This window comes from Aotus nancymaae, unplaced genomic scaffold (genome assembly GCF_030222135.1).
Source record: "Aotus nancymaae isolate 86718 unplaced genomic scaffold, 86718_ANA_hifiasm-v0.15.2.pri h1tg000029l, whole genome shotgun sequence".
NCBI classification, from domain to species: Eukaryota; Metazoa; Chordata; class Mammalia; order Primates; family Aotidae; genus Aotus; species Aotus nancymaae.
Window position 1 is genome coordinate 43,651,730 of NW_026988442.1, and position 26,460 is coordinate 43,678,189.

The window sequence follows — 26,460 nt, forward strand, 5'->3', positions numbered from 1 at the left end:
CATGTTTGTTGAATTTTATGTTTTTCTGTACCTTTATAGATTTTCATCTTTAACCTATTAATGTGGTAATTTATACTAGCAGGCTTTTTTAAAAAAAATATTGAGTTAACCTTGCCTTCTTGGAATAAATCCAATTTAATCATGATATACAATCTTTTTTTTTCAATATAGTGTTGGCTTCAGTTTATGAATATTTTGTTTTGAATTTTTACATCTATAGTCATGAGTGAGATTGGGTTATAATTTTCCTATGTATATTTTTATATTTCCTGGAAAAGTTTGAATAAGATTATTGTTTCTGAACTTATAAAACTATCTGGTCTTGTGGGGATTTTTTGTAGGAAGAGTTTTTAAAAGGTACTCATTACATTTCTTTAAGAGTTATTAAATCATTCAGTTATTCTGTTTCTTCTAAGTTTTGGTCATTCTTTTTTTGAGAAATTTCTCTTTTTTCTTGCTTCCAAATTAATTAGTATAAAGAATTCATAATATATAATTTTGTCTTTTAGATATCTGCTGTATCTGTAGCATACACTTAAAAAATTTTTTTCTTTTAGAGGCAGAGTCTCACTATGTTTCCCAGGCTGGTCTCGAACTCCTGAGCTCAAGTGATCCACCAGCCTTGGCGTCCCAAAGTGCTGGGATTACAGGCATGAGCCACCACACCTAGCCTGCTTTCTTCTTAAAGTGTTTTTTCATTCTTACCGGAGATTTGCTCATTTTATTAATCCTTTCAAGAACCAATGGAGAGCCTTGTTCATCTTCTATTTTGTTTCATCTTTCATTTTTTTTTTTAATGTTCTTTACGTTGGGTTGATTCTGCTGTTATTCTGATAAATTTATAATTAGAATGCTTAGTTTATTAATTTTTGTATTTCTCCTTTTCTTGTAGAACTTTTTATAGCTACTTTCCTGAAACTACAGATTTTGATAAGTAGTATCGTTTTCATTATTTCAAACATTTTCTAATTTCCATTTAGATTCCTTCTTGGACCATGGATTACTTAGAATTATGTGTGTGTGTGTATGTGCATACCTGTATGTGCATTTATGGGTGTGGGCACACATATATGTTTTCCAAATGCACAAGTTTGTTTTCCAGTTACCATTTTCTTAATGATTTCTAACTTATATTATGGTCAGATAATTTCCAGATACTTACTTTGTGGACTGGTGCCTGGTCAATTGTTATAAAGGCGTGCTTTCCAGTGCTTCGGTGCAGCGCCTTATTCTCATCTGCCTGTAACACTCACCCAACCTGTCTTACTTGCTTAGCTTCCATGCAGCATGACTTTCCCTGATCTCCTCGATCTTGATTGAAACCTCTCACTCCTAAATGTCCTCATTTCCTCCTGGCGTACTCCTATTACAGCATTTATCATGGTGTCTTGTATTTATTTACTGCTCTGTCTTCCTTATAAGAAGAGAGACTGAGGGCTCTTTGAGGAAGAGGACTCATTGTATTTAAATGGCAGATCTATTGTTTTTCAACCTCTCTACATGGTAACTTCTATTCATCTTTCAAAATCCAGTTCAAAGACTCTACTTCTTTTTTTATTGAGACAGAGTCTTGCCCTGTTGCCTAGGCTGGAGTACAGTGGTGCCATCTCAGCTCACTGCAACCTCCGCCTCCCGGGTTCAAGCCATTCTTGTGCTTCAGCCTCCTGAGTTGCTGGGAGGCTTCAAGCGAGCACCACCATGCTTGGCTAATTTTGTATTTTCAGTAGCGACGAGTTTTTGCCATGTTGCCCAGGCTGGTCTTGAACTCCTGACCTCAAGTGATCCACCCACCTTGGCCTCCCAAAGTGCTGGTATTAAAGGCGTGAGCCACCATGCCTGGCCAAGACTACTTCTGGTGTGAGGAATCTGCTGGTCCAGGCACCACACTGGAAGAATCACTGAAGAAAGCAATTTCCATTTGCCCCGTGTGAGGAAAACCCAATTTCCCCATATACCCGGCATGCTTTGAGGTCTCCTTGGTATGATTCCCTTTGTTGTCCCAGACCCCTCTGTTAGTCCTGAGTTTTAAAACCAAGGTTTTTCTACAACCAGTTCAGTTTGCTTCCCCTCCTAGTTGTGCTTCTCCAATTCCATAGTTCTTTGAGAAAGAGGTTTTCACCCTAATTCTGTGTACGACCATTTACTCCAACCTCAGAGCAAAGCTACTTTCCTCCTATTCTTCTGATCCCCTGACCCAGTTAGTATCTCTAGGGCTCTCTCCCTTCAGCAGGATTTCCCTGATCTCAAGCACCCATGCTTCCCCTTAGTTTCCCAGAACTGACCTCCTATCTGTATAAGCACAACCTGGATTCTCTAGCTCACTGGTTTTCTCACTCCTCTCTCCATTGCTGCTCAGCAGAAAGTCTAGGGATCCAGACCTTCTATGCTGGATCACAGCATCCTGGGAACTTTGACATTCCCCTAATCCATCATGTTCAGCTCTATCCAGCTAGCTGCATTCTTTCTGCAAAAGGTTTTGGCTCTTCTCCGCTGTGTCCCCACTCTCTGGTCCAAGTCTGAGTTCCACCTTCTCATGCCCTGTAACCCCAAGCCCATCTTCCTATATGAGATTGCAGATAACACTAGGGTGTGCTGCTATTTGATCTAACCCACTTCTCTTTCTCCCAGCCAGGCTGATTACCCCTCAAGGCCATCAAGGCTTTGGGAGGGTAGGGGTTTTATCTTGGGGAAGAACAAAATTAAACTGTGCTCAAATTACTAATCAGTTAAAGTATTATAATGCTATACAATAACATTTACCTCAAACTGAATATTATGTTTTTGATGAATCATAAGGCACTTTAAGTGATTTCAATGCCTTTTGTCATTAGGCAGATTAATTATTGTGGGTAATTAAAAATGCAAAAAAGTGAAATTAGTAAATCTTTCTGGTTGATAGCATGATGGATGTATCAGCTTTTCTTATACAAGAAAGGAGATAAAATAGAGTAACACTAATGTGCTCAATATGGCATATATTTCAGGTTGTTAATAGTGCTAAAATCTTCCTGACATACAAAACTTAGTGGAATATAATTATAAAAGTCCATTTAATAGTTTTAAAGCACTAACATTAAAATTATTCTATAAAGAAGACTTCAGCCCATAATTAGTGTTCACCACAGTATGCACTAAATCTTTCTGGAGTACCAGCCCCATCTATCTGATCAGAAAGTTCTTGCCCTACTAAAAAGATACTCAGCAAGTCTACTGTATCCATTTATATTTGTATTTTATCTAGTTTATAGTATTTCTTCGAAGCTTAAAAGTTATATGTCACAGATGCAAAAATAATTTACAGCAACATTCCAAAACACATGTTTTCATAAAACACAACTGATTTATGAAGATAAAAGGATCTCTTTCTTTGAAAATTACTTTCAAAGAGTTTTAGGGTCCAACCACCATTATCACGATTTTCTCCATAGAAAACGGTCTGGTGTAGGCTGCAGTCAATTGCTACATAATTTTTTAGCCATCAAGGCTTAATGGAAAGAAGTAAGATGAAAAGAAAATATAAATTTAAAATCTCTGTTCATAGTCTAATGGCCTGTTATCCAGCCAACTTTCCACTTGCAGAAAGCCTTCATTAAGATACCATTAAGGATGGCATTAAAAATTCTGAGCTGTTCTGGGCTATAAGTTATGTCTCACGTAACAAATTTTACTTGTGTTCCTTCAGCTCTAGTATCTGTATGTAAATATCTATTGTGTTACTTATATCCTGCTATATGAATATAATGGTACAGACTATTGCAAAATATAGTCCTCAGTTTGAAAAATTCCTTCTTGAAAGTATAAAATTTGATGTTTTTTTTTTTTTAAAAAGAGGTCAGGGACTGGAGAGTAATGGGATGGATTTTAATTACTCCTTTAATGCCTTTGTTGAAGTTCTAAATGACAGCCTATTTGGCACAAGAGTAAAAACATACCCAGCAGTTTCGTCAATACCATGACCTTCCAATCAATGGAGTGTGTGATCTCCAGGATAACTTAGGTCATTTTCTGAAAGAAGCTGCTGTAGCATTTCTCGCCACACTAAACTGCTCTCCTTGGAAGAAGTTTTGGGGCCTAGCTTCTCTAAGTCCCAACCTTTGCTCATTATGGGGCATTTCAGGAAGTAGCATAAATTTTCTTCACCCTAACTATTCCATTTTGATAGTAAAGATTGGTTTCCAGAACTTTCCATTCAAACTAGAAACCCACTATCATTTAAAGTCCTTTCATTAGGAAGCTGCTTAGAGTATTCCTTCCATAATGACTTAGTTGGAAACTGCAGAATTCCTTGTTCCTGAATTGGTAAATGAGGTTTCCAAATGGGCAAGGAGGCATGAAAAATGGGGCACTATCTCCTTCCTAGCCCTTTCCCGTCCACTTTGTTCTTGTTCTCATATCCCCAGCCGTCTCTGGCTCACTCTTGACCTAACTCTAAGAGCAGTTCTGGTGGTAGTCAGTGAGTATATAAGAAGCAACTGGCTCAGAAGATCATTGGCTCAGGATGAAACCCCATTCTGCCCTGAGGCCCTCAGCCTAGGAGCTGGACCTTTATCTACCACCCTCTCTTTGGATCTTTTATCCTATCATCCCCTAATTTGGGTTGCTCTCAATTGCCTGTTTCTCTTTTTGAAATGGATCTGTGTTCCTCATCTCCCAGGCTCTGCTTGACCCCCTCATTGGCCTTCTGTGTTCTGTTGCCACCCAAATCCAGAGGAAAAACACATCTAAGTCCCCATGGCTATATTCTACCAGATAACTCTGTGACTTCAGGCAAGCAGCTGAACCCACTTTGGACTCAGTCTCTTTCTGTGACACCACGGGTTGTCCTGGATCATCTCTAGGGTCTCCTAGAATTTGAAAACTCTAGGAACCACGGAGCCTCTTCCTTTTCTCTCTCCACCCATCCATCTTTTATCTGACTGTTTCCAGCTAATAATCATGAGTGCAAAGTGCTATGACATGCAGGTAAAACTCCACCCATTTCAAAATAAAAACTTGTAAAGATAATAGCAGTTTATTCTTATTTACACCACACTGTATAGTTAGTTACAGAGTGTGAAGGTGGTATGTTCACAGTCTTATTTTATGCCTTTGTAGCTGTGTTGCCAGCATTTGAAGGTAACTCCTCCACATAAGCAGCAGGAAAATGGCCTTTTTTCCCATTCAAAGATCCAAACCACCATCCTTCTTCTTTTTTCTCATGTATAATCACAATGTCACCTGTGAAAATACACCATTAGTTAGACAAATGGGTCACTGCAATGTGAACACATGCCTCAGCCCAATTGATAAGAGTTTTAAGGAGATTCTGCTTCAAGGAGTTACTTGGTATTGTTGTTTTCTGCACTTGATTCAGATTAAGCCAAATGTGTTGAACACCTCTGTATAAAGCAGGCATAATCCAGAGAATACTAAAAAGAGTAAGATAATGAACAACTGAGATATATCGTAAAGCTTAAAAACAGGATCACAGCCAGGCGCAGTGGCTCATACCTGTAATCCCAGCACTATGGGAGGCCGAGGTTGGCAGATTACTTGAGGTCAGGAGGTTTGAGACCAGCTTGGCCAACATGGTAAAACCCCGTCTCTACTAAAAATACAAAAATTAGCCAGGGATGCTGGCACACGCCTATAGTCCCAGCTACTTAGAAGGCTGAGGCAGGAGAATCACTTGAACCCAGGAGGCGGAGGTTGCAGTGAGCCAAGATCACACGACTGTACTCCAGCCTGGGTAACAGAGCGAGACTCTGTCTCAAAAAAGAAAAAAAAAAAAAGATCACGTTGGGTCATATATCCTTATGCTGCCTGGCTCACTTTGTAGCTGATAGATCGTCACCAAACTCTTTCTGGGTGTCTGTACTTTGAGGGTTTCACCTGTTGGTGTTTATGGTAGTTTGGTGTGTTGACTGCTATAAGTGTGTCTCACCAACAGTCATTTCATAAGATCAAGACAATGCCTCTGCATTATTCCTGATTTCAGAGTCCAAAATTTTAACTCACAGCTTTGCACAGAAATGTAACTCCCCATTCCACAACTTAGACAACCTTAGTACATCAATTTGGAGACAATATTTTTTAAAGCAATGATTCAAATGAAGAGAATTCCATAAAGAATTGGACAGAAAACAGGGCTCTTGTCATGAAAGTAGAGACATCTGCTCCCTTCAGGATCCAAGAGCTACTTTTTCTTTGGTGTCATTCCGAGGTAATTTTTCAGTCTTCCTTTCATTCTTTTCCTCAGCAATTTTCTTTCTAAGACAAAGGAGACTGTCAACTCCTTTTCTACCTTTTCTTGGTCATAAATCACTATTCTTAAAGGAGATCATTCTCAGTCTAAGTTCTCCCTCTAATGGGTTCTCTCGGGTCAGTAAATTGACATAATCTATTAACAAGAATTCAAATAAATGATTTCAAATTGTATTGCCTGCTTCCCTATGCCTCCAATGTTGTGTTTTATTTAAAGAAATACTTAGAATATAAAGTATAAATAGGCTTTGCAACCAACAGAGAACTGAAAACAAGATAATCAATTTATTGTGAACGATGTAACTCAAATATAGCATCCATGGTGGCATCTGGGAAGTATGTCTTTTATTCACATAGGAAGAAAAGTAATTGCCTGGAGACATATGACTGGCAAACGCTGCAAAGGAAACACCTAATAAACAATGGCCAATATACGGTGTCCCTGTTGTCTGGCTACAAAATGTATCTTGATTTTCCACTGGCTCTGGGAGCCATGTCCTGGTCATGGATAATATGCTTTCTCCCACAACATTACTCTTTCTCTCTAAGCCTTCTGTTTCCAGATCTCTGCCTTAGCACTAACATCCAAACGTGGTTTCTAACTGGACACATAAAGAAGGTTGAAGCTGGAGACTTTCTTCTTTAATAATGTTGTGGTTTGGCCGGGCGCGGTGGCTCACGCCTGTAATCCCAGCACTTTGGGAGGCCGAGGCGGGTGGATCACAAGGTCAAGAGATCGAGACCATCCTGGTCAACATGGTGAAACCCCGTCTCTACTAAAAATACAAAAAATTAGCTGGGCATGGTGGCGCATGCCTGTAGTCCCAGCTACTCAGGAGGCTGAGGCAGGAGAATTGCCTGAACCCAGGAGGCAGAGGTTGTGGTGAGCCGAGATCGCGCCATTGCACTCCAGCCTGGGTAACAAGAGTGAAACTCCGTCTCAAAAAAAATAATAATAATAATAATAATGTTGTGGTTTATATCATAAACCCACTACATAATATCTTTCTATGTTAAGTAAAAATCTGTGACACAAAGATGGGGGGTCTTACTCTTTTTTTGAGATGGAGTCTCACTCTGTCACCCAGGCTGGAGTACAGTGGTGCAATCTTGGCTCACTGCAACCTACACCTCCTGGGTTCAAGTGATTCTTCTGCCTCAGCCTCACAAGTAGCTGGGACTACAAGCACGTGCCACCACGCCTGGCTAATTTTTGTATTTTTAGTAGAGACGAGGTTTCACCATGTTGACCAGGGTGGTCTTGATCTCTTGACCTCATGATCCGCCTGTCTTGGCCTCCCAAAGTGCTTCGATTACAGGCATGAGCCACCGCGGCCAGTCAAGAAGGGGGTCTTACTCCTTAGACTAGCTGTAAAAAGCTTTCCTGAGAAGTAAGTGAGACCAGTACTAAGCTGGGAGTCAGCTGACCCAGGTTCTAGAATTTGCGCTTACACTAAGTCGAAAGAGGAAGTCACTTCACATTCCTGCATGTCTAGCTTCTAAAAAATAAAAAGGTGGGACACAGATCTAATCACCTTCCATTACTGACATTCTACCCCAGTATGCAGTGTGATTAGGAGCATGACTACCTTTCCAAGTTCAAATCCTGCGCTGCCACAGCCTGTGACATTAGCCAAAGCACTTAACCTTTCTGTGTGTCAGTCTCCTCTGCTATGAAATGGGAATAAATAGCAATAAAACCCTCTAAGGGTTTTATGAATGTTAAATTGGACAATAGGCCTGCAACAATGTCTGGCACATAGTAAACAGAATGTGTTAGCTACTATCGTTTTGTGAGCTTTCATTTTAGATGTGCTTATCTTTCAAGAAGGGTTATTATAAACCTGAACTGATTTGACATGGTAGTAACTCTTAAGGCTGCCACACTAAGACAGGGTTTTATTCATGTTAAGAATCTCAATATGGGAAGGCAATTAAAATATTTGATATTTGAGAAAGATTCTTACCCTTTTCCAAATTCAGCTCATCATCTTGTCTGGCTTGAAAAGAATATAAGGCCTTGCAAAGTCTGCTGCTGATCTGTGCCACACCAGGGGCTGAAATAGATTAAGCTGTAATTACTATGCTGTGTTGGCAGGCAAATGAATATGAGCTGAAGCTCTGGTTATTTAACAGTGTGGTGCAGAGTTTCAATATATTAAATTTTTCTCAAAAGGAAAGTTCGTAATTTTGCATAATGTTTGTTCCTTGATTCAATAACCATTTATGATGTACTTTCTATATGTATGGACTACATATGTTATGTAACCGAAAACTGTATCATAATACAGGAAATCATAAGTCTAGAGAAAAACATTATTGTGTGATAATAGTAATGAAGATGCCAATATCTTTTCCCACGTGAGCTTAGTTGGCAACACTTAGATAATAGGTGTGGTGGTTGCATGCATATTTTGGAAAACATTCACCAGTTTTGCCATTCAGGTATAAATAGGGGATACTTGGAGCACGTGCATATTATCATCATCCCTAGCTGTGTATGGAACTATTTTGCAAACAATGCAACAGTGATCCCTTAATTTTTCATGTGAACCATAATGTCCTGGTTTTACTGAAATTCTTTTTTTTTTTTTTTTTTTTTGAGACGGAGTTTCGCTCTTGTTACCCAGGCTGGAGTGCAATGGCGCGATCTCGGCTCACCGCAACCTCCGCCTCCTGGGTTCAGGCAATTCTCCTGCCTCAGCCTCCTGAGTAGCTGGGATTACAGGCACGCGCCACCATGCCCAGCTAATTTTTTTGTATTAGTAGAGACGGGGTTTCACAATGTTGACCAGGATGGTCTCGATCTCTTGACCTCGTGATCCACCCGCCTCGGCCTCCCAAAGTGCTGGGATTACAGGCTTGAGCCACCGCGCCCGGCCTGAAATTCTTTTTTTTAAACCAATTTCTATTTTTAAAATTTGATAGTCAAGATCATGGTAATTATATTTGAACATTCAGGGACAGTGACACGTGTGTGTGCCGAAAGATGAAGAGCAGTGTGGTGTGTCAGTGCACAAATGACTGAAGTCAGATGGCTGCTAACGGGTTTGTAGGCCATGAGTCCAAGCCTTGGCAAACAACCTGGATCACCGTGTGTCTCGCAGAGAGGACAGGCTTCTCATGGGAGTTTGGAGGAGGCTATGGAGACAGAGCTGCAAAACTCCTCAAAATGATTTAGGTGTGATTATGTGGATGGCAAATAACAGGCCATTTGAATAAGGTAGATGCCAGTCATCTGATATCTGCCGCAACTTCTCATATTATAAAATACTTTCCCAAACTTCTATTCTTCTTAACTTCTTCCCATTTTTACATAAAGCTACAGAGTCTAACAAATTAATCAGTCCCGATGGAAATATAAATTTCCTTAAACAAATACAGGTGAAAGTGGTTCTGAAAATAAAATTTAAATATAGCAACATGCCCTGTCAGTAGGACCCAGGCCAAATGATTCTGGGCATGGGATTACCTGGAGCTGAAGAACTTGGATTGCTCTGCCCACCAGAAGATGCCTTGCTCACAATATTCTCTAATCTCTTCATCAAAAAAGGCCGAGATATTTTCACATAGCTATGAGTATGCTCCTGTTCAAATAGTATAAAAAGTCATATTTTACAACATGATTATCATAAACATTCATGAAAATTAACTCTTCTGTAGCTGTTTTTTAGACAGAGTCTCACCCTGTTGCCCAGGCTGGAGTGCTGTGGCATGATCTTGGCTCACTGCAACCTCCACCTCCTGGGTTCAAGTGATTTTCCTGCCTCAGCCTCCCCAGTAGCTTGGATTACAGGTGCCTGCCACCATGCCCGGCTAATTTTTGAATTTTTAGTAGACAGGGTTTCACCATGTTGGCCAGGGTGATCCGAAACTCCTGACCTCAGGTGATCCACTGCCTCAGCCTCCCAAAGTACTGGGATTACAGGCATGAGCCACTGTGCCTGGACTGGAAAGTTTTAAATTGAGGGTATAAAATATCAGTAGATTTCTAAGCTCTACTGTGTTTCAGTTTTGAGCTGAAGCCTTAATATTTTCAGAATTACACAGTTACTATACTTTATAGCCTGTGTTTCCAATTCTAACCTATGTGTCTAGGTCAGATAGTAACATTCATAGCGTTACTTTTACAAATACAAGTTTAGTTAGCTTAATGCAAGTGAAATGATCACAACCCTTTAAATGACTGAGACTGTTTTCAAGATCTTGAGCCTCTTAGAAAACTGTCCCTTCATCACAAGATGATTACAGCACCCCCTTCTGATCAGTAACAAAAACAGCCATAAGCAATAGCTACCATGTATGTTCACCTGCTCATCCACTCCTGAAGAGTGCAGTACTGGGAAAATACGTGTACGTGAATTTCAGAGCTCTACTGATACATTACCTGCATTAGGCACCATGTTAAACAGATGAGACTAATACATACCACAGAATCTTATAGGTCTGTATGAATATTAAAATTAAGTTTAATAGAAATTTTACTGTAAAAGCACATTCAAAGGATAAAATTCAGGTATCATGAGTAAAAAGAAATTGAAAGTGTTTTTTAGCTCTTCATAGTAGTTTAGCATACACAGGATGTATTCGGTTGTGTCTAGCTTTTGTTTGTGCTCAAAAGAAATAAAAACATTTTTATCTTATTAGGTATATGAATACTAACGTCACATAGAATTTCTAACAGCTTTTTTTCCCCCTGATGCTACTTTAAGCCACTCCACCCAGCAGGCCCAATCAAGAAATCACATCCAGTCTCTTGAATGTTACCTTTTCCCTCCACCTGAAGATGGAGTTACTACAAGGATGGCTGGGTTGAGGTCTTTGCTCAAGTTCTGCTAACGTTGATGACAGTTTGTAGGAGTTCGCTTCCAATAGGTCTAGTTTCAAATTGTTCTGTGGATACATCATTTGGCCATGTGAGCAAATTTCTAGGAAATGAGGCACAACTGGATAGGAATATCAGAATAACTTTCAAAATAACAAAGAGGTTAGAAGAGTATACATTTAACTCATACAGATATTCATGGAAAATGCCAAAGAGAAAAAAAATGGGGGAGAAAACCCTTTAAGCAGTCTCGAGGAAGGTTTTAGTTGTTGAGTGTGTCTAAGTCTGTACTCTGGGGGTAAACAGGAAACCTTGGTAATATATTAGTATTTTATGGCAATGAAGAGCTTTTACTCAATATTCTGCTGAGGGATGAGAAAGGGAATAAGTGTTGATTGTAGAAGGTAGATTTTTGGTGGTCTGTGAAGAAGGTAAGCCATCAGTGCTCAGTATTGTGAACAGAATTGAATTAACATCAATAGAATCAAATGAATTTGAATGTGAGCTTCGTTCGTTGTTTGAGAGGGTGAGGTCTTACATTACCCAGAAAGTTTACAGGAACACTTCTGGAAACTGGGAATAATATTCGACAGTACTTGGATATAAAAATAATAAGTCAAGCTAAAGATACACTCCTAGTCTCTGTCTGTTCTTAATTTGACCTTGAACTAGAAACTTTATAATTAACTTGTCAGGCTGGGTTCAGCCAGTGTGAATCACATAACAGAATCTAAGCATTGGAAAGGTCCTGTTTATCCAGCCTCCTCCTCACCATTATTCCTCTCTCCCCCACACCTCCAGCATGGGAATTCCTAACGCTAATACCCCTGCCAGGGTGTCACAACCATGGACAGAAGACGTCCAATTGGTGGAGAAGGTCTTTAATCATTGGAGCAATCCACTGCATTGTGGGGCAGGCTTACCTAAGACAAAACTGAAAGCTCCCCCGTGCCTTCCACCATTAGACCTTCACTTGATAGTATCATAGAGCACATCTAGCTCCTCTTCTATGTGGCCCTCTTTCTAGTATCTAAAGACAGTATTTAATCTAAGTTCCTCCAGTTTTCTCAACAATTTCTCCTGTGACATTGCTTGTGAACATTCTTGATGTAAATATGGCACTTCAAGGACCAAGATACAATAAAATAAGGAATAATTTAAATAAAAAAGTTTCCTCATCTAAGAAACCTTCCCTGGGTAACCCAAAATCTACCAGTATCACTAGTGTCTGTCTACCCAGCTGCAGAGCGTGTGCAATGAAATCATGCGGATATTTGGCATTCATCACTTAAAGGTTCATAGTTGCTCCTTCACCAGATCATAAATGCTGGAAGTTCCAGGGTCAGATGCTCTCCCTCCTTGTGTCCTCCACTCTGTGCTTCATGTGAGAGGACCCAGATGATCCTAATACATGTGTGCTGGTAATGACAATGACAAAATTCTGCTCAAGGACAGCCAAAGGAATAAATGTATAACCCAATGGCCTCATGAAATGCTCTTTATGACTTTATTTTGGCAAATATTGTTTGCACTGAATTAGTTAACTAAACAGTTTGTATGGTCACAGAAAATGTCCTACAGTCTGCTTTATAATTTCATAAAGATTGCAGCCACACATCATTGCAGGTGTGTTAGACCTCTGTTCCCCAGTGCACACAATGCAGGCCCTTCTTTTCACAGAAGTGTTAGGCTTGTTTCTGCAACAGCACCCCACTCAAGAAAGCCTTTTTAAAAACTAGGTCAGAGGTACCTCACTGCATCTGTCTTCTTTCACCAACAAACTATTAAAATTGCCAATCTGGGAACAATTATCAGGTACCTACATTCACAAGAGAGTTAGGCTATAAGCAAGGAAAAGAAAATGCCCAGATTCCTTTATCCTTCAAAACACTGCTAAAGGTCAGGCGTGGTGACTCATGCCTGTAATCCCAGTGTTCTGGGAGGCCGAGGCAGGCACATCACCTGAGGTTGGGAGTTCGAGACCAGCCTGACCAACATGGAGAAATCCCGTCTCTACTAAAAATATAGGGTGTGGTGGCATGTGCCTGTAATCCCAGCTACTCAGGAGGCTGAGGCAGGAGAATCGCTTGAACCCAGGAAGCCGAGGTTGTGGAAAGCTGAGATCATGCCATTGCACTCCAGCCTGGGCAATGAGCAAAACTCCATCTCAAAAAAAAAATTGCTAAGAAATTTATCTCTTCGAATGATTCTCATATTAACCCCAGTCCACTCCTGATCTCTAATCACAGCAGAAGAAACCCATATGTTGCACCCTGGTGCTATATATCTGTTCATTTTTATTCCTGTGTAAAATCATCAGCTTTTTGTTAACTATCCCTTTCATGTGAGTTCCTCTGAAGTGGCCAAAATGTCCATCCATCCCCACAAATGTCTATGGGGCTAGAGTTCACACACTCAGCACAAAGGCCAGGAGGCCCACCTCCCTGCTGTAAGGTTTGTTCTCTCCGAGTTTAAAGGGAAGAAACTGAGGCCAGCACAAGAAGATCCAATGCGAAGGGTTTATTCAGGCTCCTGGGTGAGGTTCTGCGGTCCGACAGGAGGGGCCGGAGAAGTCGCATGGACTCCTCTCAGACGTGGGGTTTTATAGGGAGTGAAGGAGCTCGATTGGTTGTGGGAGAGGAGGACTGCTATTGGGTAAGTTACAAGCCTTTATCTAGGACTTGGCTTGTTGTTGGTTGGAATTACTTGGCTGCTATTGGTTGTTAAGACTCGGCTGCTATTGGCTGGAAAGACTCAGCTGCTATTGGTTGTTAAGACTCAACTGCTATTGGTCAATAAGGCTTGACTGCTATTGGTTGGCAAGAGGCTAGGGTTACAAGACCTTGTTTGCATACTGGGTTCTTTAAGGGAAGGCCAGGCTGTGTGAGCATGGGAGAAGGGAACATGCCTGAGCATGTCTGAGTTTGCCCTGGCTCGTCTGGGCTTGTCTGAGCTTTTGAAAAAGAAGTGGGGAGGGTGTGCGTCCGAGCTCCCGGCGAGGCAACCGGCCTTACACCTGCCTCTTCTACCATCTCTCCACCCCAATTCCCACCCTCAAAGAACCTGGCCTCCAAAGTTGCTCCTGGTTTCCCAAGAAGCTTTTGCCTCACACCCCAGACTGCCCTCTTCCCTCTGTGCAGCAACGTCTTCCCTCTCTCTTGTTATTCTCCAGTAACCCTGACATCAGCAGAGGGATGAATGGAAAATATCATCTTTATAAAAATGACTAGTTTTTGAGCTCCTCCTGTGAGCACTGTGGTAGCATTTACTAAATAATATTTCACCCTCTCAAAAGCCCCATGAGGTAGATACCAATATCACCATTTTGCAGGTGAGAAAACTAAAGTTGCCCCAGGTCCCTGTAAACAGCAGAGCTAAATCTAAATACAGGCCTTTCTGAATGCAGACCCTGTGTTTCCTGTCACTCACTTTTCTAAACTGGGTTAAAGTGCACATGGTTTCTAGGCCCTTAAAGAATGACTCTGTTTTGGAGAATACTATTTTAGACACAATTCTTTTCCGAGGACACCAAAGCAAACATTTCTAGGTAGTTGGATTTTTCCAGATCCCTCAAGTGACTTATGAAGCTGACCCTATGAGCTCTCCCACTAGATTTTTCTGTGTCATGAGAAAGGAAAGGCAAACAAAGCCAAGTGGACCAGAAACAAGTATTCTAAAAATAACTTTCATCACTAAATCTAGGGAACTGCTCTCTGCAAACATTTACCTCATCCATTAACGCTGCTGTGTCTTTCTGGCTCTTTGCATCGGAGAAGGAGGAGTTGCTGGAGTACGTATTAAGCATTCGTTCCAGGCCTGAAAATGAAATCATGTTCTCAGTCATCTTTCACACTATCCTAGTGGGACATAGCTGGGAGTCAGTCACTTTCAAAGGGGGCCTGAATCTAGAAGTGAAACCACTGGGATTTCTTTCTTTTTTCTTTTCTTTTTTTAGATGGAGTCTTGCTCTGTTGCCCAGGCTGGAGTGCAGTGGCACGATCTCAGCTCGCTGCAACCTCTGCCTTCTAGGTTCAAGCAATTCTCCTCCCTCAGCCTCCTGAGTAGCTGAGATTACAGGCATGTGCCACCACATCCAGCTAATTTTTGTATTTTTAGTAGAGATGCAGTTTCACCATGTTGGCCAGGCTGGTCTCTAACACCTGACTTCGTGATCCATCCACCTTGGCTTCCCAAAGTGTTGGGATTATAGGCATAAGCCACTGCACCAGCCACCGGCAGGATTTCTTAAATGGCTGAGGGAGTCTCTGCAGGTAGTTCTTAATAAATTTGTTCCTTTATCTTTCTCTTCATTTAATGAAATTTGAGAAATGCTGCTGCTTAAAGCATCTGGACTGTTATTTTTCCAGATGAGATTTTGAATCTTTAAGTCAACCCATTCTAGCAATTGCTAACATTTACACCGTGTTGGCTTCTTCTTCATTATGGTATTCACATCACTAAATATTTTTTATCTTGAATTTGCTCTCCAGTATTCCACTACAATGAGTTACTGTAGTCCATATAAAACAAGCTACTGTGTAGACATTAGAATCACAAGTGTGGAGTCATTTTTGTCATCCGTGTTGCTTTAGAGCTGCTTCACATTCTAACATCCCTAATTTCTAAATACAGAATTTAATTTGAGTGATTTTTACATTATTTCAAAAGTCAAAAGAAACAACCCAAAAAAAACCTCCAAAACTCTTGTGCACAGGAGATTTACCATGTTTTAAACCAAACACATCATCTCTCATTCTAGCCAATTTCAGAAACACAGTGAAAATGCTACATTTCTAAAAATAGTAGTATAATACTTATATAGGTTTCATAAATAGACCAAAATGTGATTTTCCTTTTTTCTTTTATTTTTTGGCTTTCTCTTTTCTTCTTTTTTATATTTTTTTATTCACACAATTTAGGTTTGATATATGGTTGTTTAAATGAGATGACCCCTGCCAAATAGCAAAAGCAATTAATCCTAACTCTAAATGAAACTTCTGAGCATAATATAGTCCCTTTTCTGGCCATTCGAAGAGACAGTTACACACCTTCCTTGTCTTTTGAGGCTTTTTCAATGTCTCTCTGCAGTCTCAATAATTTTGGTTTTATTAAAGACTTTCGTCTCCCTTTATCCATTGCATTGTTAAGATCTTCTTCCTTTAGGAAAAAAGAAGGATGTCTAACAAGGGGGAGGAAGTAAAAGTTGCTTTTCCTGTCCATACTGACACTTTCACTGGCTGCATTTAATTTTAACTTTATAAAAGAAAAAAAAAACATTAAGCAGGATAATCTTTAGTTTTACACACATTGTTCTACCTGTTTTAGACCTGATTAATAAGAAAATATCTTCCTGTTCATAACTTGTAAGTCACATAGCCAAGTACTTTTCAATAGAGCAAATTATTCTTTGAGTATGAACCCTTACTATAGTTGTTTCAGTTTCTTGGTAAATCTATTTGTTATATACTTACTGCTTCCTTATTTACCTTTGTTCAAGTTAGGGTCGTTTAATGGCCCAAATGTAATAGCATGTATGTGCTTCGGGCTGTGACTGCCTCAGGAGTGGAAGACATTTTTACTGAGTTCTGTGTTGGCAGAACTGGGAATATGTGAGCTAAAACACATATGCTCTGCCCAGAATGGGTTTATTATTTAGTTAGGTCTTGAAGCACAACATTAAAGAAACTAGCAATACAAGACCACATGCATTCACAAATGGTACAGACACCATGAGTGGAGGCAGCTGACAGTTTTAAGGAGGCAAGAAAACGTAACTGTCCAGTCAAGGAAAGATGGCAAAGGGCACTCCAGGTGGGAGAACTGGCAGAAGCAAAGGACAGAGGGAGGACTGTGGGAAATGTATCAGGAACAATAAAGACACCTGTTGCATGAGCATAAAAATAGTGGAAGAAAAAATGTTCAGGGATTTGAGGCTAGATTTTAGGGCTGAAGTAGGAATTTAATAACATAGGGTATGAGGAATCATTCATGATATCTGAGCTTTCACATGCATTATTTCAACAATTGAATAAAAAAAGGAATAGGATGGTAGGGTTGCAGTGAGGAGGTTGCTAAACATGAGTGTGGCAGAGGAACAGAAACCCATGGAGAAAGAGGGGAACTAATGATTCAAGATGGGAGGAAAGGATGCAGGCTTCTCTGATAAGGAAGGAGAAAAATTATGATCCCGACTGAGAGATTACCTTTAGATAGAACTTCACAAACAAGAAGTGTGAAGATTTAGAGCAAAAGGAATAGCCTCTATAAAAATATATACAGACAAAAATATTTTTTATATATTTGGCATTGTACATTACAAAACTTTCTTTATATTCTAGGCCAGGTGTGGTGGTTCCCATCTGTAATCCCAGTACTTTGGGAGGCCGAGGTGAGTGGATCACTTGAGGTCAAAGGTTTGAGACCAGCCTAGCCAACATGGTGAAATCCTGTGTCTACTAAAAATACAAAAAATTAGCCAGGCATAGTGGTGTGCACGTGTAATCCCAGCTACTTGGGAGGCTGGGGCAGAAGAATCACTTAAACCCAGGAGACAGAGGTTGCAGTGAGCCGACATCATGCCGCTGCACTCAGCCTAGGCCACAGAGTGAGACTCCATCTCTAAATAAATAAATAAGTTTCTTTATATTATTTATTACATGCAACTCCTACAACTCAATGGTTGGTTTTATTTTCCTCATTTTACCTGTAACACAGAGAAATATAAAAGAAGGCCCAAGCTGAAACAGTTAGTGTTCCCTCTTTTTTTTTTTTTTGAGACAGTGTCTTGCTCTGTCACCAGGCTTGAGTGCAGTGGTGCGATCACTGCAATCTCTGCCTCCCAGGTTCCAGCTATTCTCATGTCCCAGCTTCCACAGTAGCTGGGATTACAGGCGCCCACCACCACGCCCGGCTAATTTTTATATTTTTAGTAGAGACAGGGTTTTGCCATGTTGGTCAGGTTGGCATCTAACTCCTGAAATCAGGTGATCCACCCACCTCAGCCTCCTGAAGTGCTGGGATTACAGGCATGAGCCACAGTGCCTGGCTTGTGTTCCCTCTTAAGACCCACCTGGGGGGCATGGCCTGGCACCACAGGTGCAGGGGGGCAGGGCAGCCCCTTTGCAGGAGGCTGTGCTGCAGACACAAGCCACGGCCCTCACCAAGCCTTCCCTACCTCCAAGTCCCCTGACAGCAGCCAGAAGACACCTCTAGTGTTGCAAGCACTGTATAGTTCCAGCTACCTCCCACACCTGTCTGCGCACTTGTATGTTTTAAAAACTTGCCATCTGAGGCATGAGATGAACTCAGAACCTTTGAATTAAAATTCTATGCTTCCGGCCAAAAAAAAAAAAAAAGACCCACCCAAATTCTCTACCATTCCTTCACATGTCAGCACATAGCTGAGGCCCAAGCTGACATCACACCCCCAAGTAAACTCTGACTAAACTGCTAGATGGCTAACTAAAACTGTTAGCCCTTTGCCGTTGAAGGCATGCAAGTCAGAACATAGCTTCCATACTAGTCCAAGGCTTCCCTTGGTTTGTTTTGGGACATCTATTGTTTAAACATGTATTTCCAGGGATACATTACTCCTGGGTCAATTTCAGGATGGGGTATTTGCCATCATTTAACTCTTAAATTTGTCCTCTTTTAAAGATTTGTTACGAAGAAGGTCAGCACTGGAGGAGGCATATAAAATTAAAGATACAATCTTTTGAACATGGTATTCATGGTAACCTTACAAATATTTTCACCAGGTCACCAGCCCTCCAATTTTTGTACTCAGATTGGTCTGTTTGTTGTACCCTGGTTCATGTAAATTTTGTAACACTGGATAAAAACCAGCCTACACTTACTAACAATGACTATAAAGTCAGACATTGGGTTGCTTTGTTTTAAAGATGTCAGGAAAATACTATTCACTCATTTTGAGACACAGTCCTTTCTCTTAGACAACAGATACATGGTTGTGAGTTCTGACACAGTGAAGTTTTATGGAAACAAAAAATCTCCCTGAACATGCCAATAAATGAGAAGTCATCATGGCTGCCTACTTACACTTTGGTAGAACGCTAGTCAAATTTTCAGGAAAATAACCATTATTTTATTGACAGGTTATTTGATGGGGGCATTTTTATTATTCTTTGTAAGAAAATAGTAGATTTATATTATTATACATTTTTCCATCTCAGGCCCTAACTACATTATTTGGAAGAAAACAAGCGCTTTCCCAATGGAATCAAATTATTTCCACTCCCATTTCTACCTTGTTTCTGCGTTGAATGGACATTGATAGCTAGTATACTTCTCCTTTGTCAGGATAGACAAAGAAAAGACTTAATAAAAAATAGCTGGTCGTTTGTTGCTGTCTGAATGGTGGGGAAAGGGAAAGCCAGTCAGGATTTACTGCTGTGCCTGATTTAACCGCCTCTCCCTTCTACCCTTACCTCGTGTTGCCTGATCAGAGGTCCAGGGAGGTCAGCTTTGGCTGTACTTTTAATCCTAGGGAGGACGTGACCAATGGGCTTGTTCTCCATATCAGAGAAGAATGATACCCCTAATCTGGAGCTTGAAATCCAGAATAAAATATGGCAGAGGACCCAGGGAAATACTATCAGGAGTTCTTTCTGCAGATTTTGGTAATTAATCATCAGCTCCTAGAACACTACGATTAAGAATATCAAGAGGGGAGCAGAGTCCAAAATCTTTGAGGCTTGACCCAGAAGGACAAATAATTTGCCCCAAGATAGCAAAGAGGCAACACGCTTGGGCTCTCACCAGGGACACTGACCAGTTTTCAGCAAAAACACTGGCAGCAGAATCACCCAAATGCCCTCGAAATAAGCCTCCAGTAATCTGGTCCAAGGTTTTCAAGGGAAGGGACCAGGAAAAGTGCTGATAGTGACTCCTACCTTCTGGAATCCATGCCTTTGGGTGATCTCCCCTCACACCCACCCTCAAGTATGGGCTGCACTTACTGACTTGCTTCTAGCAAATAGAATATGATGAGATGTTACTTCTGAGATTAGCTTACAAAATATAATTTCTTGGGCATCTGGCTCTGTCCGTCTTGATCACTCATTCTGCGGGGAGCAGGCTGAGACACGGGAGAGACCCATATGGCAAGAAAATGATATCTCCAACCAACAGCAGCGAGGGCCGGAGGCCTGCCAACAGCCCTGTGAGTCAGCTTGGCAGAGTCTAATGCAGGAAGAGCCTGGAGATGTCTGCAGCCCAGCCCAATACCTTGATTGCAGCCTTGGGAGGAGCTCAGAGACACCCAGCTAACCCACAACTGAATTCCTGACCCACATAAACTATGAGATAATACATGTTTTTGGTGGGGGTGGGGGCGGTAATTTGTTACATAGCAATTGGTGCAGACAACCAATTTAAGCACCACGTGATATACAGTGATTAATTATAGGTCGTTGAAACATGTCTGCCTAGCACTACTTTTAGAGAAGACCGAATAAGGAAGATTCTGTTTAAAACCCTGCTCGCCTTTCTTTCCTTCTAGAGAATACCAAAGAAATGTTTCCATTGCCCAGTTTATAAACCAGAATGCTGTTTGTTTTTTTAAAATTTTTTATATGGGCTATGAGAAATCATTTTCATTTATAAAACATAATATTTACTTTCAATTTTTTTCAATGTAAGTCCCTCAGTACCTAAGATCCTCCATTAATGTTACTTTTTCTTTTTTTTGCCATTTCATACTTACAAAGTAATCTGTTAATAGGAACTCAGATTTGTTTTCTGTAGATAAAGTTGCAGTTTCTTCCATTAGAGCCTGGATATCTTTTTCAACATCTATCTTGCTGATGGCACAGTGAATCTGCGAATGGCACTGCAATGTCAAGGGGAGCAGAATAAGGTTGTCGAAGAAAGGTTTCTGCCCCTTCTTACCAGGCACACCAGAATGGAGAGATCGTCTCTACTCACTGTGGTCAGGGTTTGACCAAAGAGAGAAATATGTTGGCTGTACTGGTTTAAGTTATTGCATAAGAGTTGAATTCTTTCCTTCTCCAGCTCCAGGATGCTCTGAAAAGAATGAAAATCAGGGTATGATCAGCTAGTTGTTATGTAAAACAGACGTCACTCATCAACCACTGACACACCTGAAGACACACTGAGGAAATTCTCATGATTAGCCTCTTGACTATGTCATATCCAAACCACAGTGGAGGGAGATTTCCAGGAGAGGAATGTGTCTTGTTATCTGTCCTATTACCTTCCTTTAAGAGTGATTTAACTCACACACTTTCCCCAGGCTCTTCTGACCCAAAAGGCATATAGGCGGATGCTGTGGGTTAACCTAAGTTCACAAGGAAGGGGGAGAAAAGAAGAAAAGGAAGCATTTGAGACACATCCATGAATTCTAGAGGAGAGTGAAGCCCAGAAAAGCCCATATCCATATCTTGGAAATGCATTTAGACACTCAATAGTTTCAGAATTGTTTATAGTACATACAAGGCATTCTGCTAGTCTTCAGAGAAGAGAATAACAAGCCACAAATTCTCTGTTTAAGGAGATTATTTAACAAGAGAAGAACCCCAAAGTCTGACCAATTCATAATCCTATCTAAAATTAGGCCTGGGAGTCAGAGTCCACTGTTTACAAGTGGGAACATAGCCTCTTTATTTTGTGAGATGACAGAAGTTTCTAGACTCATGACTTTTTAGGTAGGAAGGGTAAATAAGAAAGTCAGGGGAATCACATTTGCTTTGTTAGCTATTAACATTTTAGAGGCCGGGCATGGTGACTCACGCCTATAATCCCAGCACTTTGGAAGGCTGAAGCAGTCAGATCACCTGAGGTCAGGAGTTTGAGACCAGCCTAGCCAACGTGGTAAAACCCTATCTCTACTAAAAATACAAAAATTAGCCAGGCATGGTGGTAGGTGCCTGTAATCCCAGCTACTCAGGAGGATAAAGCAGGAGAATCCCTTGAACCCAAGAGGCAGAGGTTGCAGTGAGCCGAGATCATGCCACTGGACTCCAGGCTGGGCAACAAGAGTGAAACTCTCTCAAAAAAAGACAAAAAAAGTTAGAAAATGTTAGTTATTAGACCCCTGCTAATTGAGTTGCTGACTGGTGGTTTTTAGAGAGGGCAGAAAGGTTTAGCAACTAAGCATTGTTATAGAAGGCTGAGTCAGGTGGAGTATGCAGGGAGATTTCAAGGCTATGTGGGGGCAGCATGAAGCTGCTGGGTATGTGCCCAGGGGAGTTTGGGCTTTGATGGAGGTTGCAGATGTCTAAGACAAAATTCTTTCCAACCTTTTTTTTTTTTTTTTTAATAAAAACAAGGCCTGGCTGGGCGCGGTGGCTCATGCCTATAATCCCGGCACTTTGGGAAGCCAAGGTGGATACATCACCTGACGTCCAGAGTTTGAGACCAGCCTGGCCAAGATGGCAAAACCCCATCTCTACTAAAAATACAAAAATTAGCCAGGGCGGTGGCACACACCTGTAGTCCCAGCTACTCAGGAGACTGAGGCAGGAGAATTGCTTGAACCCAGGAGGTGGAGGTTGTAGTAAGCTGGGATCACACCATTGCACCCCAGCCTGAGGGACAGAGTGAGACTCTGTCTCAAAAAAAAAAAAAAGCCTGGACACTCATCCTTTTATCCAGAGAAGGCCAGCTCAGTTGCTCTCATACCCACCATCCCAACTCCTCCATCCCACAAAGAGCACCAGCAATCATCTTTCATGAACAGGGCTTTGGGCAAAATTGGTGGGTAACATAACCATAGGGAAGAAGAAAGATGGGTATGTCTCAAGGCCCTTGGCAATGCAAGGGAGGTGAGAATGGAGAGAGACAAAGATCACTGGATTCTCCTTGCTCACCTCTTGGCATGCCCACAGGAACCCATTGGCCTGAGCCAGTATGGCATTCCTCTATATCCCTGTGTTGTTAATTCATCTATGGTATATGATGATTAACATTCTAAAAAATTTCTTTATACTTTTAATTTTGGTAAAATTTCCATAATATGACATGCCATTTTATCCACTGTAAGCATCCGTTTCAGTGTCATTAACTGCATTCATGTGATTGTTCAACCATCACCACAATTCATCTCTAGAACTTTTTTCATCTTGCAAAAGTAAACTGTACCCATGAAACAACAACTTCTCATTTCCCACTCCCTGCATCCCCTAGCAATCACCATTCTACTTTCTGTCTCTGTGAATTTAACTCCTCTTGGTACCTCCTACAAGAGGAATCATACACTATTTGTTCTTTTCCATCTGGCTTATGTCACTTAGCATAATGTCTGCAAGGTTCATCCGTGTTGTAGCATGTACCAGAATTCCCTTCCTTTTTGGGTGAACAATATTCCATGGTATGTGTATACCACATTTTGTTTTTTGGTATATAGTCATTTGAACACCACTTGTAAATGAAAGTAGTAAAAGGCTCAGGCAGTAACTATGAACATCTATGCCAATCACATGCAGCTTTAGATTTTGTGCAAGTGTCCTGACATTTGGATCAGAAGCCTGGAGCTGTGCCCCCGTGGCAATCTTAGTTGCCTTTGAAGCTGCACGATTTTCATATGTCAATGGGAGTCAAATGCATTTGTTTATGCTGGCAGTCTCCTGAGGCTTTCACAAAATTGTAGGCACCAGTCATTTGAATGTGGCCAGCTGCCCTTTCTCCCAGATAAAGGATTAAAGACACGGAACAGCCTATCAAATGTTTTGCTTATTCAAGGGCAGAATTGATATGCCTTGTAACAAATATGTAAAACAAATTCTGCTCAGTTGTTTGGATCTCCTATGTGACAATCTTCAAAAAGAAGTCCTTACCCTATAGAAAAAGATATAGAAACCAGCTCTTTTGTTTTAGCCTATGAGCAAAAGACAAGAGAAAATAAAAGCCAGCTTTTAGAACACATTGCATCCCTAGAGGGCAGGTGTTTCTTTACTTTGACAGGGGCTGAACCACTGGCATCAATCTGAGACTAGAATAACCAGTGTCCTTAGTGACACGGTAATGCTTAACAGATTTTAATTACATTTCAGGGAAATCATTAAAATGATCTATGTTTGCTCATGAAAAGAGGAGGAAATAAATTCCACTGTGCAAAGGAGAGATACATATCTCATTTCATGACTTGTTACTTTCTATTATCTTGTTCTTTTAATATAAAATAGGTGGCAGAGAAGCAAGATACTCTGGAAGACCTCAAACTGTCCTCTTAAGGTTCCACAATAGTACATATGAAGAAAGTGTGGTCAAGGAGTTATCAAGAAAGATTCAGATTTCAGCAGATTTAGAGCCTGTCTGGGCCGCAGCCATCGTGACAATTTGTGTTCTTCATTCATTCCCTTCAGCTCCTGCTGTCCTGGCCTTTGGTCTGGTGCTACAGGAAGGGCTCAAAGGGGTTTTGTTTTCATTTCAATGGCTGTCATAGAACTGATAAAAGAAATATTCTCTTTCTAGAGCAGAAACTCTCAAACTTTAGAATGCCTAGACCCCTCTTTCTAAATCATTCAGAGGTTCTGATTGATTTAGAGGCTCCCAGGTCTAGGGAGGCGCTCAGGAATCTGACTTTTAACAAGCACCCCAGGTGCTTGGAGACATTGTCTTAGGTCCACAACGGCCCACAAAACATACAGTTTAAAATCATAATTCTTCCACCCAGAGGTGACTGCTATTAACATATTGATATGTTTCAGTCTAGGTATGTGTCTATGTATGATTTTCTCTTCTAGTTATCTATCAAACTATTCAAATTTAAAATTCCGTTTTTTCCACTTAACTATACATGTATGTGAACAGTTTCCAGTGCCATTAGTCTCTGAAAATACCACTTGAATTATTTCGTAATCATCCATTTTGCAGGCGTGTGGTGATCCATCTAGTCATCCCTTTAATGTTGGACATTTGGGATGTTTCCTGCCTTTTACTTTTAACGTGTTTCAAATAGAAATCTGGGTCTGGTTTGTCAACTACTTCCTCAAGACAGATTTGTAGAAAGAAAACTACCTTTTTCAACAGAGTCCTAGGAAAGAATGAATCCCTACTGTCCTGAGGCGTCCATTGTATGTAACGAGTTGTCATTTGTCTGCATCTAGAGTGGGACTACTCAAGTGCCATCCTTGGGAGAGCTGAGAAAACAGCCACTCGAATCATTTTCTGTGTTCTGGGGTTTAGAGGAGGAACACTGGTTGAGAAAGGGAATATTTTTAAGGCTCTTGACACATATTGCAAGTGGCTTTTTAAAATAATTCCTTGAGTAAGTACTTTAGTACGAAGCATTTGATTCTTTGTAATTCTTGGTAGTATGGCTATTTTTGTTAAAAATATAGATTATTTCTATCATCTGAATTATTTCTTCTTGGAAGGGAGGATGTGGCTAGAACATAATATGGTTGTGAAATAATAAGACTAATTTTGACATTGGATTTTGGAATTGGTTTCATTACTTACAGTCACACTTAAGACTTTATAGTATTTCTCATAGTATCTAGTACACTGCCTTGAATGTAGTTTAATGCATGTTCTCTGAAAGAATTTGTAAATGCAACCTGTAGGGTAAAAAGGAATAAGAGGACACTTCATAGGACCCTGAAATGAATTCTTATGTTCAATTTTTACAGAAGAATGGTGAAGGAATGGAGAAAAAATGAAACTGAGAGACGTTAACTGTCCCATTTCCATCTCTCACACTTATAATAAAATTCCTCTTTGAGTCAATTCAGACTGTTATTGTTATATATGTCTTCATTCTTCATGAATCTAATATTTGACTCTTGAGTATCATAAACATACACAAAATACGGCATACACAGAGTAATATGTGAGTCAATGACCTGCTGGGATAGACTGAGTATATACAAGCCCAGGATATACCAAAAAGGGGGTCATTATTGAGGGTTCAGGTGAAGCAAAGGCACTTGACGGAAGTCATATCAAGTTGTGTCTAATGGGCTTGAGCTGGCTCTCAGGAGCCAGGATAGAGCTCACAGGAAGGTGGGGTAAGAGAAGCAGTATGAACTAAAAAGGAGAGGGAGTGAAACGCTGGTGGCCTCCAGCATAGCAGTAGCAAAAATCCAGGATACAGGAGGGGAGAAAGAAAATGCTCTTCCTCAAGGAGATCGTGACTTGAGTAGATATTCCATGTGACTTGGATTCAAAAAGAGAAAAGAAAAAAACTAAAGCTGAAGTTGAAAGATGCCTTTTGAAATGTACATGAATGTATACCTTGTTACCATCAGGAAGACTGTAAGAAAAGAAGATAATTTCCACGATGCTTCAGTATAAACACTGGGAATGCTGAGAAGGGGGAGTGGTGGTTGGAGGAGAAAGGTATAGAAGGATCTTAACAGGAGGATAGGAAACTGAGAGGAAGGAGAGGCCTAGAAGAGCTTCTGATAATG

At 40.7% G+C, this 26,460-nt stretch overlaps 1 protein-coding gene across 1 annotated transcript in view; it reads right to left on the bottom strand.

Annotated features, from left to right (window-relative positions):
* Positions 1-4,990: 4,990 nt before the first annotated feature.
* NOSTRIN (nitric oxide synthase trafficking) overlaps positions 4,991-26,460 on the bottom strand; it is a 62,990-nt gene continuing 41,520 nt past the window's right edge. Inside the window, exons 9-16 of the mRNA XM_012440630.2 lie at positions 21,014-21,112; positions 20,793-20,918; positions 16,117-16,225; positions 14,796-14,884; positions 11,011-11,136; positions 9,716-9,830; positions 8,211-8,300; positions 4,991-5,217 (exon numbers count right to left, since the gene is read on the bottom strand). Of these exons, the coding sequence (XP_012296053.1) occupies positions 5,081-5,217; positions 8,211-8,300; positions 9,716-9,830; positions 11,011-11,136; positions 14,796-14,884; positions 16,117-16,225; positions 20,793-20,918; positions 21,014-21,112 (891 nt within the window). The 3' untranslated portion in view covers positions 4,991-5,080. The remainder of the gene's footprint in view (positions 5,218-8,210; positions 8,301-9,715; positions 9,831-11,010; positions 11,137-14,795; positions 14,885-16,116; positions 16,226-20,792; positions 20,919-21,013; positions 21,113-26,460) is intronic.